The sequence below is a fragment of the Bubalus bubalis genome, chromosome 18 (assembly GCF_019923935.1).
Source record: "Bubalus bubalis isolate 160015118507 breed Murrah chromosome 18, NDDB_SH_1, whole genome shotgun sequence".
Classification (NCBI taxonomy): domain Eukaryota; kingdom Metazoa; phylum Chordata; class Mammalia; order Artiodactyla; family Bovidae; genus Bubalus; species Bubalus bubalis.
In genome coordinates, this window is record NC_059174.1 from 23,828,169 (window position 1) to 23,842,062 (window position 13,894).

The following is a 13,894-nucleotide window of genomic DNA, read 5'->3' on the forward strand; positions in this document are numbered from 1 at the left end:
GGAGCGGCGCGGGGCGGAGCGGCCAGGAGCGGCCCGGCCCGGCCCGGCGCGGTGGCGGCGGCGGCGGCGGCAGCGACGCCAGAGCTCGTGGGCGCCGTTCGCGAGGCCGCCGGGATCCGGCCGCAGCGCGGGGAGGCCTGGGGGCTGGAAGCCGCCGCTGCCGCCATGCCGCTGCTCTTTCTCGAGCGCTTCCCCTGGCCCAGCCTCCGCACCTACACGGGCCTCAGCGGCCTGGCCTTGCTCGGCACCATCGTCAGCGCCTACCGCGCTCTCAGTCAGCCTGAGGCCGGGCCCGGGCCCACAGAGGCGGAGCCGGTAACGGCCCCGGTGCAGCCAGATCCGGCCGCGCTCGTCCGGCCGAGCGCCGGGGGACCCCGGGCCCGCGACGTGGCCCAGTACCTGCTCTCGGACAGCCTGTTCGTGTGGGTGAGCGAGGATGCCGGGCCCGCCGAGGAGGAGCGGAGCGGAGCGGGGCGAGGAGTGGGGGCCGCCATGTCATCCATTATCTGTGGGGGGCGTGGCTGGGGCCGGGGTCCCCTCCCCCAGGGACCCCGGAGTGTGAGGCCGGGTGGGGCGGGGCCCCGCCCGCGTACGCGCTTCCGTGAGACCCGTTGAGGGTTGGGGTGTGGCGGTGGGGTCGTGAGGGGGAGCGGGTCCCCGGGGGCGGGTCGTCTTTGAGGGCCTGAGGAAGGGACTTTGGGACGGGGTTGGGGAGGCGCAGGGGGCGGGGCGCAAGGGAACGAGGCTGCCGGCCAGGGACGGGCGGGGGGAGGAGGTGGGGGAGGGAGGTGGGGGAGGGTTGGGAATCGGGGGGAAAAGTAAAATATGGGGGGCCGAGTTGGGGTTGCTGAGGGACCACCAGGAAGTGAACTGGAAGACCTCAAAGAGCAGTCAGTTACCCGGAGTTGGGAAGGCTTTTCGGACGCGGTCAGGCAGGGAGATGTTAACGCGTTTCACGTGTAAAGAGAGAAGAGACAAAATTTCAGATGTTGAGCATAGGAGAATTTTGGGCATCTGGGTGTGTTTGGACGTTGTTTGGAGAGGGGCCGTCTCCCACAGCGTTGTTTTTGTTTTTTTTTTTCTTTGTTTTTTTTTTCTTTGTTCTTTATTATGTGATTGTCCTCTTTGAGTGGACCTACAACAAATACAGACTGTGCTTCCTTTCCTGCTGCTTTTACCTGGTGATTCATGAAAGTTTCCTTTGATGTCTGAAGGCAGCCAAAACATCTGGAGTCGAGAGATGTCTCTTCATTTTAACTCAAGGTTTCTCCTGCTAGTGATCCATGTTAAAACAAGGTTTCCGGTTTGTCTGCCAGTGTAAGATAAGCAGCGTTTAGGAGGCATAAATGCTAGTTTCACTTATTAGAACAGATAATTGCAGGCGGGCAGATCAACAGTATTTTGGCTAAAGAACTTGGTTTCCACCTTGGCCTTTGAATGCCTCATAGAAATCCCACAGTGATCAGAAAAAGTTGTTCTGGGACTGAAGTCTGTCCCTAGGGTTTGCTGTGGTGTCTTGAGTCTTGTCTCCTCCTCTAAGTTCCCATTTCGGTTGAGAGTTGGCTGTAAATGACTGGGATTAATATTACAAGTATACGGAATTATATACAGCTCATTTGTTGTAATTAATCCCACTGTGCTTCATCAGGAAGCAGTGGGATTTATGAATTCTGTGGGTGTAGATTAAGTCTCTTGGTCCTTCTGATGAGATTAGTAGAAGGCAGGGAAGGGTGAGGTTCCCTTCTTGCACTGCTGTGTAAAGCTGAACCTTACAGTAGGGAAGAAGGGAGAAGAGAAGGAACTCAACCCATATCTCTTGTTTAATGTCTGTTAAACCTAGATTTTTAAAAATCTGTTTTTTGCATTTTAATTGGCAGATAAAGTAATGTGAAGAGTGGTTTTGTCAAATGTTGAGATTATAATATAGTCTTTGATATATATATATAATTTAAGTATAAGATACAAGTAAGCCTTTGAGATGGAACTGCTATAGTGTTTAACAACTACTAGTATTACTTAATCGGAGAAGGCAATGCAACCCACTCCAGTACTCTTGCCTGGAAAATTCCATGGACAGAGGAGCCTGGTGGCCTGCAGTCCATGGGGTCGCTAAGAGTCCTGCAGGACTGAGTGACTTCACATTCACTTTTCACTTTCATGCATTGGAGAAGGAAATGGCAACCCACTCCAGTATTCTTGCCTGGAGAATCCCAGGGACAGAGGAGCCTAGTGGGCTGCCGTCTGTGGGGTCGCACAGAGTCGGACACAACTGAAGCGACTTAGCAGCAGCAGGAGCAGCAGTATTGTTTAATGATTACTCCCCCTCTCCCCGCCCCCCGCCCCAGTCTCTTTGTATAAAACTCATTCCAGTTCCAAAGTTAGCACCTCTTCATAAAACATTACATAAACATAAAACATTAAAGCTTGTTGATTTTCTTTGAAAATTATGATTTTTAAGAAAATTTCCTTTTCTTCCCAGCTTTTTCAACAGAGATCTTGCCTCCAGTGAGTTTATGATTTCTTCCTCTCTCTGGATGATTTTTTTTTCCTTTCTCAGTTGGTCTTGCTGCTGTTCTTCCATCTTTCCTCTGTGGTTTTCACACTTTTATCTTGGCTTTCCTTGGTTCCTCAGACCTTCCTTGTGTGCATTATCAGTTTTCCTCATCACCCATTACTTAAGTTTCTGCTCTAGTAGCGGAATAGGAGTTGCAATCTCAAAAGCCTTCCTCTGAGACCTGCTAGATAGCATAATTAAGTGAATACAGGGTGGAGTCTTTGTTAAAATGGATCCTGTTTGTTTGTTTGTTTGTTTGTTTTTGCCCTGCCCAAGGACACTCATTGAGTTTTTAAAAACCAAGCAAGACAAAAATAATCAGTTGATCTTTCTGCCAGTTTGTAAAATCCTGCTAGCTATTATTTTGCATATTGATCTCTAAAACTTATTTTCATAGGGCACAGTTTAGATGAATATAGCTAGGAATATGTCTTCATTCTAATTAATGTCCTAGTGATTTTCTGCTTGTTAATGGTTGAGAAACTGATCAGGGAGAGGATGGGGTGATTAGGGAGAGGATGGGGTAGGGGGTGAAGGTCAGGTTATGTAAACCTTGCCTGCACTATAAAGGAGTGTGAACATTATTTCATGGGCAGAAGGGTTTCAGTGGGAGCGGAGGGGAGAAGGGGCTGTCATGATGAGACGATTTCTTCAGGGGGGAACCTATAGCAGCAGTGGGGAAGATGGATTTATGTAGAATGGGAAGAGGCTAGGAGATGTAGTGACCAAAGACTCCAACTCTGAGGAGAGCTCTCCCGGTGGCCCTCTGGCATGGATATTGAGAACAGGTTTGAGGGGGAGGTTCTCAGTGTTGTTACTAACAAATACCCAGATTTGTCTTGATTGTTTTTTTCTCTATGTCTTTCTAGAACTTCCATTCCAAACTTTCATTCCAGATTAGGTTTCATTTTGTTATTTATTTCTAGGCTAATTTTACGTTGTTCAGATGTCCCTTCCATGAAAGCATCTCCTGATCCTTTTCCGTCCTCGTTTGAATTGTTCAGGTGTCTCTGGCTTTTCAACTTTGCTAATCTTACTCGTTAGTTTCATTACTTTCTCCCGGTTTTTTTGTTTTTTTTTTTCCTGTTCCGTTCTGGTTTTTTTTTTTTTTTTCTCTTCCACTTTTATTTTTGCTTTTAAAATGGTAAGAGCAGGAAGTGATAAAATAGAGAAATAGAAACATGGAACAAATTTTAAGGTTCTGATGACTTAATTAGATGCAAATAGAATAGCTGAAATAGAAATGTCAAAGGAAAAAGTCATCGAAAATGAAAATGGATAAAAGAGAACTGGTCACTGAGAGCAGAGATTAGCAAACCTTGTTTGCCTATTTGGCCTATTAGCTAATATTGGTTTTTACATTAAAAAAAATTTTTTTTTTTAAAGGAAGACTATGTGACTGAGAGCATGTGGCCTACAAAGCCGAATATATTTACTGTCTAATAGCCCATTAGAGAAAAAGTTTCTGACTCTTGCCTTAAAGAGCCCATCTTCACATAATTATACAATTTGAGAACTGAAAGTAATTTGCTAGGTTTGAGTGTTGATAAGATGAATATTCCAAAGACGAGAGAAAAATGTTAGCTCCAGAAATGTTTGGGGCAACTTAAGAAAAAGACTAAACTTGTGAATGATAGGACATAAGCCTAGATAAACAACCCAAAAATACAGGAAAAATCTCTAGAGTGAGGGGGAGGAGATAGCTGTTTAATTGCTTGTTAGATGTGTGCTATGTGCTTTATATATGTAATCTCATTTATTTCCTCAATGTTGTGAAAAGAGGAACACAATTATCAGTGTAATAAGGAGGGGAATGCATTATTGGCATTTTATACTTGTCACTGGGAGCCTGCAGAAAACTAACATTCCAGAGTTGTGGGCCGTCTCTTACCCCACGTCCAAGGTAAGAGAAACCCAAGTAAGATGGTAGGTGTTGCGAGAGGGCATCAGAGGGCAGACACACTGAAACCATAATCACAGAAAACTAGTCAATCTGATCACACAGACCACAGCCTTGTCTAACTCAATGAAACTAAGCCATGCCATGTGGGGCTACCCAAGACAGGCGGGTCATGGTGGAGAGGTGTGACAGAATGTCGTCCACTGGAGAAGGGAATGGCAAACCACTTCAGTATTCTTGCCTTGAGAACCCCATGAACAGTATGAAAAGGCAAAATGATAGGATACTGAAAGGGGAACTCCCCAGGTCGGTAGGTGCCCAATATTTTACAGGAGATCAGTGGAGAAATAACTCCAGAAAGAATGAAAGGATGGAGCCAAAGCAAAAACAATACCCAGTTGTGGATGTGACTGGTGATAGAAGCAAGGTCCAATGCTGTAAAAAGCAATATTGCATAGGAACCTGGAATGTTAGGTCCATGAATCAAGGCAAATTGGAAGTGGTCAAACAGGAGATGGCAAGAGTGAACGTCGACATTCTAGGAATCAGTGAACTAAAATGGACTGGAATGGGTGAATTTAACTCAGATGGCCATTATATCTACTACTGCGGGCAGGAATCCTTAGAAGAAATGGAGTAGCCATCATGGTCAACAAAAGAGTCCAAAATGCAGTACTTGGAGGCAATCTCAAAAACGACAGAATGATCTCTGTTCGTTTCCAAGGCAACCCATTCAATATCACGGTAATCCAAGACTATGCCCCAACCAGTAACACTGAAGAAGCTGAAGTTGAACGGTTCTATGAAGACCTACAAGACCTTTTAGAACTAACACCCAAAAAAGATGTCCTTTTCATTATAGGGGACTGGAATGCAAAAGTAGGAAGTCAAGAAACACCTGAGTAACAGGCAAATTTGGCCTTGGAATACAGAACGGAGCAGGGCAAAGGCTAATAGAGTTTTGCCAAGAGAACACACCGGTCATAGCAAACACCCTCTTGCAACAACACAAGAGAACACTCTACACATGGACATCACCAGATGGTCAACACTGAAATCAGATTGATTATATTCTTTGCAGCCAAGGATGGAGAAGCTCTATACAGTCAGCAAAAACAAGACCAGGAGCTGACTGTGGCTCAGATCATGAACTCCTTATTGCCAAATTCAGACTTAAAGAAAGTGGGGAAAACCACTAGACCATTCAGGTATGACCTAAATCAAATCCCTTATGATTATACAGTGGAAGTGAGAAATAGATTTAAGGGCCTAGATCTGATAGAGTGCCTGATGAACTATGGACTGAGGTTCGTGACATTGTACAGGAGACAGGGATCAAGACCATCCCCATAGAAAAGAAATGCAAAAAACCAAAATGACTGACTGGGGAGGCCTTACAAATAGCTGTGAAAAGAAGAGAAGTGAAAAGCAAAGGAGAAAAGGAAAGATATAAGCATCTGAATGCAGAGTTCCAAAGAAAAGCAAGAAGAGATAAGAAAGCCTTCTTCAGCGATCAATGCAAAGAAATAGAGGAAAACAACAGAATGGGAAAGACTAGAGATCTCTTCAAGAAAATTAGAGATACCTAGGGAACATTTCATGCAAAGATAGGCTCGATAAAGGACAGAAATGGTATGGACCTAACAGAAGCAGAAGATATTAAGAGGTGGCAAGAATACACAGAAGAACTGCACAAAAAAGATCTTCATGACCAAGATAATCACGATGGTGTGATCAGTCACCTAAAGCCAGACATCCTGGAATGTGAAGTCATGTGGGCCTTAGAAAGCATCACTACAAACAAAGCTAGTGGAGGTGATGGAATTCCAGTGGAGCTATTTCAAATCCTGAAAGATGATGCTGTGAAAGTGCTGCACTCAATATGCCAGCAAATTTGGAAAACTCAACAGTGGCCACAGGACTGGAAAGGTCAGTTTTCATTCCAATGCCAAAGAATGCTCAAACTACCGCACAATTGCACTCATCTCACACACTAGTAAAGTAATGCTCAAAATTCTCCAAGCCAGGCTTCAGCAATACGTGAACCATGAACTTCAACATGTTCAAGGTGGATTTAGAAAAGGCAGAGGAACCAGAGATCAAATTGCCAACATCCACTGGATCATCGAAAAAGCAAGAGAGTTCCAGAAAACCATCTATTTCTGCTTTATTGACTATGCCAAAGCCTTTGACTGTGTGGATCACAATAAACTGTGAAAAATTCTGCAAGAGATGGGAATACCAGACCACCTGATCTGCCTCTTGAGAAATCTATATGCAGGTCAGGGAGCAACAGTTAGAACTGGACATGGAACAACAGACTGGTTCCAAATATGAAAAGGAGTACGTCAAGCCTGTATATTGTCACCCTGTTTATTTAACTTCTATGCAGAGTACATCATGAGAAACGCTGGGCTGGAAGAAGCACAAGCTGGAATCAAGATTGCCGGGAGAAATATCAATAATCTCAGATATACAGATGACACCACCCTTATGGCAGAAAGTGAAGAGGAACTCAAAAACCTCTTGATGAAAGTGAAAGTGGAGAGTGAAAAAGTTGGCTTAAAGCTCAACATTCAGAATACTAAGATCATGGTAACTGGTCCCATCACTTCATGGCAAATAGATGGGGAAACAGTGGAAACAGTGTCAGACTTTATTTTTTTGGGCTCCAAAATCACTGCAGATGGTGATTGCAGCCATGAAATTAAAAGACGCTTACTCCTTGGAAGGAAAGTTATGACCAACCTAGATAGCATATTCAAAAGCAGAGACATTACTTTGTCAACAAAGGTCGGTCTAGTCAAGGCTATGGTTTTTCCAGTGGTCAGGTATGGATGTGAGAGCTGGACTGTGAAGAAAGCTGAGTGCCGAAGAATTGATGCTTTTGAAGTGTGGTGTTGAAGAAGACTCTTGAGAGTCCCTTGGACTGCAAGGAGATCCAACCAGTCCATCCTAAAGGAAATCAGTCCTGGGTGTTCACTGGAAGGACTGATGCTAAAGCTGAAACTCCAGTACTTTGGCCATCTCATGTGAAGAGTTGACTCATTGGGAAAGACTCTGATGCTGGGAGGGATTGGGGGCAGGAGGAGAAGGGGACGACAGAGGATGAGATGGCTGCATGGCATCACCAACTCAATGGACATGAGTTTGAGTAAACTCCAGGAGTTGGTGATGGACAGGGAGGCCTGGCGTGCTGGGATTCATGGGGTTGCAAGGAGTCAGACATGACTGAGCGACTGAACTGAACTGAACTGAGTGTCCTTAAAAGAGGACACTGATAAAAGACGTGTGTGTGTGTGTGTGTGGTGGGGGTTGGGGGTGGGAGGTAGGTAGTTTTTGGTGTTAAGTAGGAGACTAAATAACATCCATATCCATTGTATCCTTGAAACGGTTCCTGGGGGTTGAATGGCATTTTGTCACAAGGTCATAAATAATGCCCCGTTAAGTGAAGTCGCTCAGTCGTGTCCAACTCTTTGCGACCCCATGGACTGTAGCCCACCAGACTCCTGCATCCATGGAGTTTTCTAGGCAAGAGTACTGTAGTGGGTTGCCATTTCCTTCTCCAGAGGATCTTCCCAACCCAGGGATCGAACCTGGGTCTCCCTCATTGCAGGCAGACCGTTTACCGTCTGAGCCACCAGGAATGCACCCATTGGTAGCCAGCATTTTATAGAATCAGAAACACCCGCGGGGTCACACAGTGATAAACATGGCCAGGCTGTCTCTTAGCACCTCTTCTCTTCCTCGCAGACCAGCCTGCCTCATGACTCAGTTTCTGTTTCTTCTAGGTGAACAGTAGAGCCGTTCTGGGAGAAAAGTTTTCTTACGGGGCCTTTAGAGCAAGGGGAATTACATTAAGCTTGATTCAGTAGGGGTTCCTTGGGTCATTACTACCTGGTCTGTTTGGTTAAGACTACTCAAGGACTAGCAAAACTTGTTTTTATTTTGTATAGACAAGAAAAAATAAAGGCATTTGGTGAGATTTTCAAAAAATAATAAGTTTTTGTTGTTTTTTTTTTTAACACTGCTATAGATAGAATCTTTTCTGAAGTATTTTAATATAGTAGAAATACAGTGTGTTATACCAGGTTAACTTGTGACTTAGGCTGCCCAGTTTGGGTTTGTTACTTGTCTGTCTCTCATGGTACAATGAGAAGAGTAATGTGAAACTTCAGAACTGGTCAGGTTAGATTCTAAACTTGAATAGATTTTTTTTTTTTCAATAGATTCTTAACTTAAAAAAGTTAATAAATGATGTATGCTCATGGTACAGAAGGCAAAAGTGCACAAGTGATGTATACAAAGAAAAGTAAATCTCCCTCTCCCTCTTACCTGCCTCCCTCCCCTGAAAGTGGCCCTTACCAGTTTCTTGTAATTAGTGCTGGTGTTAAGTAGAAAATTAAGAAATACCGAGATTGATCAAGTCCTTGACGCAGTTCGCATTAACATATTATACAAATATATATAGTATGTATACAATATGGTATATATGTTGTTGCTTAGTCACTAAGTCATAGCATAGTAAGAAAGTAGCATAGTAATCACATTTCTACACTTTGCTTTTTTACAGAGAGCAAGTTATCCTGAAGGTTCTATATAATGCTAGTAAATATAGAACTGCTGAGTTAGTTTTCCTGGCTTCATTGTATTCCATTGAATGGCTGTTTGTACACTTTATTGAACTGTTCTCCCTAATGGCCATGTAATTGTTTTCCGTTTCTTCTGGTGTTATAAACAGTGTTCCGGTGAGCTCCTTAAACTTATTTATGTGTAAGTTTGGATTCTGCCCACAAGGGAAGATTGTAGAAGGAGGTTAGTGCTTTTACTGGGGTCTGTAAGGGTGAAGTTCAGACTAGGCCTGTTGAAAGTGAGTCTCATTTTGATTATTGAAGGTGAGAAGGTTTGTCATGGTTTTATTGGTTTAAATATGGACTGGAGTGCTGTTCCTGTAAGAATATCACTGATGACCTAGTGGGATCTGATTTGCAATTTGCTTTTAATTTCATATGGGAATATAGGTGATGTACAGTGTTGTGTTTCATGTGTACAGCTAAGTGATTGTTATACATGTACATATATCCCTTTTTTCATATTCTGTTCTCATATAGGTTATTACAGAATATTGAGTAGAGTTCCCTGTGCTATGCAGTAGATCCTTGTTGCTAATCTGTTTTATATATAGTGAAAGTGAAAGTCACTCAGTCATGTCCAGCTCTTTGTGAGACTATACAGTCCGTGGAATTCTCCAGGCCAGAATACTGGAGTGGGTAGCCTGTCCCTTCTCCATTGGATCTTTCTGACCCAGGAATTGAACTGGGGTCTCCTGCATTGCAGGCGGATTCTTTACCTCAACTGAGCTATCAGGGAAGCACTTTATATATGGTAGTGTTTATATGTTAATCCAGGGATTTACTTTTAAATGAAGACAGCTTGAATTATGTTTCTTCCTGTATTTTCAATTTTTCAAGGCTCTGTCAGTTTTGAAATTTATATCTGTATTGGAATGACAGTATGTGTGAAATTGACATTTTTTTCTGTAAGTAGAAGAGAATTCTTCAAGAGCCAGGCATACCAGACCACCTGACCTGCCTTCTGAGAAATCTGTATGCAGGTCAAGAAGCAACGTTAGAAGCGGACATGGAAAAACAGACTGGTTCCAAATTGCGAAAGGAGTACATCAAGGCTGCATATTGTCACCCTGCTTGCTTATTTAACTTATATGCAGAGTACATCATGCCAAATGCTGAGCTGGATGAAGCACAAGCTGGAATCAAGATTGCCAGGAGAAATATCAATAACCTCAGATATGCAGAGGACACCACCCATATGGCAGAAAGCAAAGAGGAACTAAGAGCCTCTTGATGAAAGCAAAAGAGGAGAGTGAAAAAGTTGGCTGAAAACTCAACATCCAGAAAACTAAGATCATGGCATCCAGTCCCATCACTTCATGGCAAATAGATGGAGAAACAGTGGAAACAGTGTCAGACTTTATTTTTTGGGGCTCCAGAATCACTGCAGATGGTGACTGCAGCCATGAAATTGAAAGACGCTTACTCCTTGGAAGGAAAGTTATGACCAACCTGCTGCTGCTGCTGCTAAATCACTTCAGTCGTGTCTGACTCTGTGCGACCCCATAGACGGCAGCCCACCAGGCTCCCCCGTCCCTGGGATTCTCCAGGCAAGAACACTGGAGTGGGTTGCCATTTCCTTCTGCAATGCATGAAAGTGAAAAGTGAAAGTGAAGTCACTCAGTCGTGTCCAACTCTTTGCGACCAACCTAGACAGCATATTAAAAAGCAGAGACATTACTTTGCCAACAAAGGTCTGTCTAGTCAAGGCTATGGTTTTTCCAGTGGTCATGTGTGGATGTGAGAGTTGGACTATAAAGAAAGCTGAGTGCTGAAGAATTGATGCTTTTGAACTGTGGTGTTGGAGAAGATTCTTGAGAGTCCCTTGGACTGCAAGGAGATCTAACCAGTCCATCCTAAAGTAGATCAGTCCTGAGTGTTCATTAGAAGGACTGATGTTGAAGCTGAAACTCCAATACTTTGGCCACCTCATGCGAAGAGTTGACTCATTTGAAAAGACCCTGATGCTGGGAAGGATTGAAGGTGAAGGGGATGACAGAGGATGAGATGGTTGGATGGCATCACTGACTTAATGGACATGAGTTTGGGTAAACTCTGGGAGTTGGTGATGGACAGGGAGGCCTGGCGTGCTGCAGTCCATGGGGTCACAAAGAGTCAGACACGACTGAGCAACTGAACTGAACCGAGGTGTTTTAAAAGCCCTTTTTCATGATCTTAAAATCTTTAGTTACTTCCAACCTTGTATAGCTTTCACTTTCATATAAAGTTCACAAAATATTATCTTTTTCTTTTTTATGTAAAATCTCTTCCTAATATCAGTTTACTAGTATCAATCTCTTTTCCCCTTCTTAGCCATGCTAATTTTCAAATCTTCCATTTATATTTAAAATAGAAATGATTATCTACTGTTGATGGAATTATCAGAGGCTTTCACCTTTTTTTTTTTTTGCTAAATCAGAGTTACAGAGTTTTTATACCTTATTTTTGAACTTAGGGAAACTGAAAAAAAAGTTTTAATTGAGAAGTAATACTTAATTGCTTATTTTATACCCCAGGGTATGTGAGAAAGCTGTTTAGGTTAGAGAAATGGTTGAGTGACCCTAAATTTGATTTCTCCTGTTGTTCTCAGGAGACCAGCTAGCTTGGCCTGTTAGATGTTAACCAAGTTCTGTGTCCTGTAGATCCTAACAGCTCTTTGAGTGCAGGGTCCAAATCAACCTCATTTCTTTTAACCTCCCACATACCTTTAACATGTAGGTGCTAAATATGTTGAATTTATTTCTGCATTTCATATGCCTACCTGCAAAAACAAGAAGACTTTTAAAAAAATTGTGTTGTAATTAGGCTGAGAATGGGTGTTTGGCTGATTTTAAAAATCCAGTTCAGCTGGGGCATATGGCATGAGGGACTGTGGTTGTAGTTTTGTCTTACGGCATTTTTTCCTTAACTGACATGATTGGGGTTCCCACTAACTGATTTAGAGCACAAGGAAGATGAGCCTTTTAAACATCTATTTCATCCCTTAAAATTTAGTGTTCCATCCAGTTTGTTGGAATGTTTTGAATAGGGCTGTTCCACAATACTTAAGGAGGTTAGGATGTTTTGGATAGCTAATTTCGGGGTTTTTTCTGGTTATCTGAAGACATTAATTACCGGAACAGTTTCGTTTTTCAGCACTATTTTTGTTTTAGTTCTTTGAAAATACATCCCATACTTCCTTGTCCCATTAGACAGGCAGAATGTAACTAAACATAATTTATTCTTTTGTAATGAATCAGGGCTACCATTCATGATACATACTGCATCAGGGTTACCAAAGGGCTGGGTAATGTCAAGTACAAAGAGGAACCTGAAAAGATCCTGGGGAGTTTCCTTCCTTATATTACCCTCTTCTGTCACCTTCCTTTATTTACTCATTTTTAAAACATCGTTTGCTTCTTTTAGAAGTAGAGGGACGGATGGCCTGGGAAGAGGAATCTGGCACCTCCACCTTCCTGTACACTTAGTGAAACAAAGATTGAAGTAGTCTTTTCTGTCGTTGGTGTTCATTTTCATTTGCTCTAACTAAAAGTCCCCTGTACAGTTCTGCATCAAGGTCCTTTTGGCTTTTTCAGATTCTTTGGTTTTAAAAATCACTGGAGCATCAGTAAGGTGGTGTGCCAGAGTAACTTCTGAGTTGGGGCAGAACACAGTTTGATTTGTAAGCATTAGGTCTGTTGTTTGGGCGTGAGGGCTTTCTTCATCACTAAGGAAGTTTCCCACCTGCTGGTGAAGAAGGCCTTGCGCTGCCACTGGCGTCTCATGGTCGCAGTTCTCAGCTCCTCCTGCCACTTTTCTTCCTGCTTTCTTGATTCTGCTCCCCTTGAATGCCCCAGAACCTTTCCTTCAAGGCCAACACCAAGCACAGGTATCTTTTGTCCCATTGCAGTATTTTTGAAAATGTGTATGTTTTTGATTCTCAGTTCTCCATGATCTTGTAGGCTCTTTGTGACCATTCACCCTCTTCTCCCTATTTCCTGTTTTTGAACAGAGCAGCGTAGGAAGTTTGGGTGCTGGACTTTTACTGTTCATGATAACAACATTTTCTGGAAAAGTTTTCTTCTAGACTGTTCAAAACCTTAATGTGAGAATTGATATGCCTTGGAGATATGGTTTTCTAAGGTGTATACAGTTTTACACATACAGTACAGAGTTTACGCTCAATTCAGTTAAGACTGAAGGGGATAATGGCCTTCTGAAGGGTACACATTGGGACAGGGCTCTGTGAGTTAACCACCAAGCTGGTACCTTCCCTCCCCACTCCTCATCCATACCCCCACCACCCATAAAAATGTGCCTCTTCACATGTTACAGATCTTGTACTGGTAGAAAACTGGAAAGGTTCAGTTATTAGAAATGTTGGCTGAATTCCCAATAGAAAATTTTTAGAGCTGCATTTATTTTGCAACAAGAGGAAATAAACTTCCTTTCTTTGGTTTGTGTACAGGTTCTAGTAAATACTGCTTGCTGCATCTTGATGTTGGTGGCTAAGCTAATCCAGTGTATCGTGTTTGGCCCTCTTCGAGTGAGCGAAAGACAGGTAAGTCCACACAGCAAGGATGCATTCTTGTGACTAGATTAAAAAAACAAAAACTTTCTTGGGTATAATTTCAAACTTAAAGAAAATTTGCACAAATAGTATGAAGAACTCCCATATAGATTTTATCCAGATTCAGAGTTATTAACATTTTGCCCCATCTGCTCTAACATTCACCTTTTATCTATATATAAATATCTATATCTATTCACCTTTTATCTATATGTTTTTTTCTGATCTGTTTGAGAGTAAACTGGGGCATCATATAGAAC

General features: G+C 42.8%; 1 protein-coding gene across 1 annotated transcript in view; it reads left to right on the forward strand.

Moving 5' to 3' along the window:
• AMFR (autocrine motility factor receptor) overlaps nt 1–13,894 on the forward strand; it is a 45,506-nt gene continuing 31,612 nt past the window's right edge. The window contains exons 1-2 of the mRNA XM_006053661.4: nt 1–426; nt 13,533–13,625. Of these exons, the coding sequence (XP_006053723.1) occupies nt 166–426; nt 13,533–13,625 (354 nt within the window). The 5' untranslated portion in view covers nt 1–165. The remainder of the gene's footprint in view (nt 427–13,532; nt 13,626–13,894) is intronic.